This window comes from Camelina sativa, chromosome 10 (genome assembly GCF_000633955.1).
Source record: "Camelina sativa cultivar DH55 chromosome 10, Cs, whole genome shotgun sequence".
Classification (NCBI taxonomy): domain Eukaryota; kingdom Viridiplantae; phylum Streptophyta; class Magnoliopsida; order Brassicales; family Brassicaceae; genus Camelina; species Camelina sativa.
This window is the reverse complement of record NC_025694.1, coordinates 5,932,788-5,939,002: the sequence shown is the minus strand read 5'-3', so window position 1 is coordinate 5,939,002 and position 6,215 is coordinate 5,932,788. Positions and strand designations below refer to the sequence as shown.

The window sequence follows — 6,215 nt, the reverse complement described above, 5'->3', positions numbered from 1 at the left end:
GATAGGCTTCAGGTTCTCGTCCACCGTAAGCATCATCCTTGGCTACACACTCAAACCGCATTGTGTTAGTAGATAAACATTGCTTAGTCCATTACAAAAAATCATGGATAGAACATTGCACTCACCTGCATCGCCAAAACAATGAAGTAGAGCACATAGTGGTATTTCCCCAGTATGATGGATTGCATGTCAAGGCAGGCATGCAACAATGTCACTATACCAGCAAGAGCGGTTCTGGGTACAAAACACAACACCCTTGTTTAGGATTCACAGGGTGGAACTTTGATAGCCAAATATTCACAAAATCTAACGTTACGACTTACGGCGATAGCAACAGCCGTTCAGAGTGAAAGGGACTGAGAGTTAATAGACCCTTTCCCATATGCACAAACCCCTGAGCAATACGCACCTGCATTATGACTTAACACAATGAGAACAAACCTAGAATATGTTGAAACTACGTTCCTTGCATGAAAATATAATAAAATAATGATAACACATTACACAAAAGAGAAGGCTGGCATCCTTGTAATAATAGCTGGAGAGATTTCTGAGCATGCCAGCTATCCTTGCATTGTTGGTTCCAGCGCCTATCAAACCAAGGGAGATAATTGCTGCCTGTAGGACCAGATGAAACATCAATCTACCGCTGCATAGCAAGTCAATGAAATAACTACTAACTCAACCATGTGGCAAAAAGATAACTCACCATGGCAACATCTGGATCTGTGTCATGGCTTAGCCGGCTCAGAGTGTCAATAACAGTCACCTGGAATATAAAGAAGTTAAGAGAGTAACAGCAGTATTCTTAAGTAGAAAAGTAAAATTAGTTTTACAAAAATAACATTCACCTTTGGGTTTGATATACATAGGAGACCAAGAGCCAGAGGCACTGCTTGCCGAATATTCTGTTCTCCATACTGAAGCACACGCTCCAAAGAACGTATCTCCATATCAAGACCCAATTCTTCAGACATAGCAACCATTGCTAATCCAATCACAGCAGGACCCTGGTGGATATCACCTTTCTCCAGATGCTCTCCACACTGAGCCAGAAGGTCTTGTACCTAAATAATTTGAAGAGTCAGCGACTAAACTAGAAATAAGTGAGTAATCTAATTCAACCACTAGCACACTTGATCAGATACCTTAAGGACATTCCCAGTTCCAGCATATGCACATGAAAGAAGTGTCATATCACAATACTTTCTGATTTGCTCATTGAATGTCTTTGAAACTTCTGCAGTAGCCTCCACGCTTTCCTGCTCGATATTGTAACTAGTTAACACTAATAAGCGGGAAATAATGATCAGGTACACGAACAAGAAAATAATCAGTGCCTACCTGTTTGCCAAGGTACAAAATTCCAAGTCCAAGAGGCAAGAAACGAGTGAGGGCTTCACCCAGTTCTGCCTCGCTCCGATCCATCAAAGCAAATATAATAGATTGCGCAACCTCTTCATTACACGAACCAACGTAAACCATCCCCAAACTAAGTGCAGCAAACGCAATCACATCGAGAGGTGCTTTTGCATCATTTAGTATTGGAGACAAACTGCTTCTTATCTATTCAAACAGCGAGCATATTGTTGTCTTGTCAACAGAACATTCAACTTAGAACTGTAGGTAAGAAAATAAAACGTATTCACCTGATCATTTTGGGAACCCGCATATGCAATCCCAAGACCCATAATAGCACCAATTCGGACAGATGAATCCTCTTTGTCAATATAATCTGCAAGAAGGGCCAATGCCTGAGAAAGAGAGCTGAGTGAGAATGCATGGCAAAAAGTAATGAACACACATTCCCATAGAATAACAAATGAAATCAACTCACAGGTTCACAATCATTCTTAATGCCACAATTAACAATCCCAACTCCCAGCAGAGCTCCAGCAATGACGGGATTATCATTAACATGGTAATATTTGTCGAGTTGAGCTAGTCCGTCGTCCACATTCCACAAATGAATCATACCCTATAATTGTGAAACAACAAGGTCGTGATACAATTTTTACTTCGAATATATGAACATAGCTTAGTCAATTTATCAAGTACGAAGAGGCATACCAGACTAGCAGCTGCACTGGTCTTGCCATGATCTTTATTTTTGAAGAGCCAGCTTCCAGCCGATCCAGTCGTTGAGTCTGATGGTACTGTCATTAATTTGTCCTGCAATAAGGAAATATATCAAAAGGCAGCTTCCAAATTTCTTCTTATTTTGCACAACATAAGATTCTGTAATCATACCTGACCGAAACCAGCATTTACAAATGCATTCACAAAAGTCGCAGACAGATTTTGTCTAGCTGAATCAACACTTGGACCAGCGCTAGCTCTGCCATCAAGCAAGTGAGCCTGCCAAATTTTAGTGAACAGGTAAGGTAAGATGCACCATATCATGTAACCAAATAAACCAGTAACAGGCATAATATTCAATTAAACTGATATACCTTGTAGATGTCTTCTGGCGTCTTGGCCTCCATGACCTCAATATCCCTAGCAAGTGTCAGATATCCTTCACTCAACTTAGTGTTGTTAACAATATCTTGTAGGGCATCTTTGTCATCGTTATTTGCAACCATCTCCTCGTCAAGCTCAAAGGTGATACCCTGCATGAAGAAATAACAACAGAAAAATAAATACAAGAAAATAAATCATCGGGTATACACCTTTATGCTGATTTAAATTATTAAGAACTTACATGACGTGCAATCATGTAGCAGAACTGTTTCTTTTTTAGCAGATCGGTACATGAGGTAAATACTTGCTTCACATACTGCCAGAAAGATACATAAGTTAGAGGAGAGGTTTTCCTAGCTGCCCCCATGTTTCAGGAAGAGTATATTAAGTTTTATCTAAAGATTAGAACCCAAACCTGCATGTTATCCAGAAATAATGCAATTTGCAGAGCGTTTGGATATTCTGCAAACTTCATGTAGATCATGTAAGCGATATCCAGAACCAACATGTCATCTGGTCCCGGAAGATACCTGAACAAAAACATACAACATCAAAGGGACTGTTCATGTAAATAACAGTATGGGTGATCTAAAACCATAAATGAGGGTGAATCGCCTGTCAAATGAATAAGATCAACATATTGGATTTACTTTGCTGCACTCGTGAGATAGTTGCATGTCCTCTTGAAATTTGTGCTGTCAACATGCTCAAGTAAGAGATCAAGATCCTCAACATCCATTAAAAGGTCAACAGCTTCAGTTTCGGCATTATGCTGCAAAGAACAAAATGGAATCCTTCAAAGATGGGAAAAAACAATTGCAAGTTTCAAGCCTATCAATGGAACATTTATTATTTAGATAAACAATGGAAACCCCTTCTTATTACAAGGGGCCATTGGACCAAGAAAAATAAATATGACAACATTGACAAGGATCTCACCTTCATGTGAAATGAAACAATTTGCTGCACAAGATCCATTAAGTCTTCAATAGAGGACTCTTCACCCTGACACAACAGAAAGAATGAGCATATAACCATATTTCAGTAACGATTCTAAACAAAATTGAAATCCCACAGTCATAAAATTCATCAACAGGCCGGTAAAGAAAACCAAAGATTATCCATGACTCCACGAGTGAAAGAACATTGCCAAAGACCAAATTGTTTTCTAACCTGACGCATCGTATACTCTTCTGCAATCTCCCCGGCCAAATTTCTGACATACTCATGACCCCATGATCCAATGTCACCCTCTGATCCAGTCAACCTATAGTTTAAGCTTTCCTGAAAGAAGAGTATCGTATAACCAAAGATTAGCAACAAATAACTTTGTCAAATTCTACCAAGAACCACGAAATATAAATCTGGTAAGGCATATTATAAGAGGAAAACAAAAAGGAGAGTGAAGCTAATAGCAATAGGTAAGAAACTCCTACAACAATAGCAAGAAAGCGTACCCTTTCACCTTCAGCAGACATGGTCAATGCCAGGACAGAAAGTATATCAGCCAACATTTTCTGCAAAAACAGCGAATACGATCTTATAATCCATACTCAATAGAAGGAGCAAGAAGACGAGAAACGACTTAAAATGTTTGAAATTGTACTTTGAGATCAGACTCCGCCATTGTAGCATGAAATGCCTTGAGAGTTGCATAATGAGGACGGAGAAACTTGAGGGGTTTTGGAACTGATGTCATGGAGCTTGTTGAGTCACGAATTTCCTTCCTACAAACCAAAAGAGACCGAATCAAGATTAGAGTGCGAAATAAGAAGGAAAAATAAACATGAACACGGTAGTTAAAAGCAGTAAAAGAAGATCCATAAAACAAAATCCAACGAAGATGTTCAGAATATTTCAAGCCAATGTTAATAGATATAATTAATAATTACCTCATGCTTTCAAGAGCAGCCTTCTGCAACTCAGGATTGGGGTCCTGAACTCTCTCAACATAGAGCTCCAGGTTCTGCTTTAGTTGCAAGTCCTCCTCAGACTGCAATAACATACAAAAAAAAAAAAACTGAGTCAGCTAGCAATCAAACTATCTATAGCCCCATACCCATAGTACAAAAGGCCATGAGAGTAAACCCCAACAAGAATTTTTATCTCCCCAGAACTTCGTAATCCTGGTTTCCAAATAGCAATGTGACATTCAATCTGCCGAAGCGGTGAACAGCTAAACACTAAATCTGGGAAAAATCTACAGCGTAATCGTCAAAAAATTTCTTCCGATACTAAAAAAAATCCCAAGTAAAACTGTTTCAAGTTAAAGCACGATTCCAAAAGAGAACTCACCAGATCATCTTCCTTTTTATCATCCTTCTTCTTAGGATCCTTAGAAGGAACCTTCGTCGTAGCTTCATCCCGCTTGGCACCACCGCCAACGCTGTTCGGATCCGGAACTGGAGCCATTATAGTCAGACTAGCACCCGATCAAACGCGACGAATCCAAACAATGATAACCGAAATCCGAACCTAGTAATGATCTCTCGCTGAAACCCTAAGTCGGAAAATTAAACGTTTGAGAGATTAAAGAAGAAGAAGAAGAAGAATTATATGCCTTTCAAAGCAAAAAAAAGGTTCTTCTGTAGAAAAGACAATTACCAAATAATAAAAAGTGACTGTAACACTTACACCGGAGAAGATTACCCCTCGATCAAGAATTCCATTATGGGCTCAGCCGCTCAGCCCATATATCATCGAGCTTTTCATTGGGCCTTATTTTTCTGCTATATAACTTCTCTCTCTTTTTCCTTTTTTTTCGGGTTAAAACCTCTATATAAACAATTTTTAAAGCTGATTACACACACACAAAAAGAAAAAAATATTCCAACAACATCCATTTTATTTATTTGATCAAATTTTAAATTCGAACGAAACAATAGCAACAAAATGGATCGGATTTAAAAATTCGAACAACAGAATAACAACCATTTATTAAAATACGTTACATGTCTTAGCCTACCCGGCTATTTTTAGATAAATTATTTGTCCAACTCAATTCAATACTTATTATACCATCAGATAATGAAAAAGGAAATAACATTTAATTGTATTTTCTCGATTTTTTTTCCTTTTTAATTAAATGGAGAATCTTTAAAACTTCACCGATAATTAAAGAAAGAAAAAAAGGAAAAAAAAAGAATGGAGGACCCAAGAAGAGCCAAAAGAGGGCAAAGCTGTGATTAAACAAACACCGTCACCTCCTTGTCAACGGAGAGACAAGATCGTGTTTTCTCGAACCTTCCACGAGATTTTCTTCTACTAAGGGTCTAAGAGCCATCGAAACCCCAAAAGACTAGAGAGACGAAGAAGAAGAAGAAGAAGAAATCAATCAAATACCTTTGATTAATCGGATTCAGGAAAAGTGAAGAAGCGAAAGAGAGAAGAAGAAGAGGGTGAAGGTGAAGGTGAAGGTGAGATGGGAGTTGATTATTACAAGGTTCTACAGGTTGATAGAAGCGCTAGCGACGATGACCTTAAGAAAGCTTATCGAAAACTCGCTATGAAATGGCATCCCGACAAGAACCCTAACAACAAAAAAGACGCTGAGGCTAAGTTCAAGCAGATCTCTGAAGCCTACGATGTATGTTTTTTTTTCCTTCTTTTGATTCCAACCATCACTGCTTCTCTATTAAAACTATGATTTGTCCCCAAAGTTTTGATTTTTATTCCTAGTTTACAGAGTTTTTTGCTCCTCCCTTTAAATCTGTCGGCGGTCACCAACTTGTGTCTATTTTTTTTTTTTTTTT

General features: G+C 38.5%; 2 protein-coding genes across 2 annotated transcripts in view; one reads left to right on the top strand and one right to left on the bottom strand.

The window, feature by feature from the left end:
* The window catches only part of LOC104717358 (26S proteasome non-ATPase regulatory subunit 2 homolog B), a 7,148-nt gene extending 2,080 nt beyond the window's left edge, over positions 1-5,068 (bottom strand). Inside the window, exons 1-21 of the mRNA XM_010434913.1 lie at positions 4,759-5,068; positions 4,356-4,456; positions 4,070-4,190; positions 3,921-3,980; positions 3,637-3,747; positions 3,403-3,468; positions 3,114-3,235; positions 2,879-2,993; positions 2,705-2,779; positions 2,454-2,612; positions 2,251-2,358; positions 2,071-2,172; positions 1,838-1,978; positions 1,650-1,754; positions 1,345-1,566; positions 1,149-1,262; positions 852-1,067; positions 710-769; positions 505-618; positions 324-409; positions 126-234 (exon numbers count right to left, since the gene is read on the bottom strand). Coding sequence (XP_010433215.1) covers positions 126-234; positions 324-409; positions 505-618; positions 710-769; positions 852-1,067; positions 1,149-1,262; positions 1,345-1,566; positions 1,650-1,754; positions 1,838-1,978; positions 2,071-2,172; positions 2,251-2,358; positions 2,454-2,612; positions 2,705-2,779; positions 2,879-2,993; positions 3,114-3,235; positions 3,403-3,468; positions 3,637-3,747; positions 3,921-3,980; positions 4,070-4,190; positions 4,356-4,456; positions 4,759-4,875 — 2,424 coding nt within the window. The 5' untranslated portion in view covers positions 4,876-5,068. The remainder of the gene's footprint in view (positions 1-125; positions 235-323; positions 410-504; positions 619-709; positions 770-851; positions 1,068-1,148; positions 1,263-1,344; positions 1,567-1,649; positions 1,755-1,837; positions 1,979-2,070; positions 2,173-2,250; positions 2,359-2,453; positions 2,613-2,704; positions 2,780-2,878; positions 2,994-3,113; positions 3,236-3,402; positions 3,469-3,636; positions 3,748-3,920; positions 3,981-4,069; positions 4,191-4,355; positions 4,457-4,758) is intronic.
* LOC104717357 (dnaJ homolog subfamily B member 13-like) overlaps positions 5,576-6,215 on the top strand; it is a 2,247-nt gene continuing 1,607 nt past the window's right edge. The window contains exon 1 of the mRNA XM_010434912.2: positions 5,576-6,049. Within this exon, the coding sequence (XP_010433214.1) occupies positions 5,885-6,049 (165 nt within the window). The 5' untranslated portion in view covers positions 5,576-5,884. The remainder of the gene's footprint in view (positions 6,050-6,215) is intronic.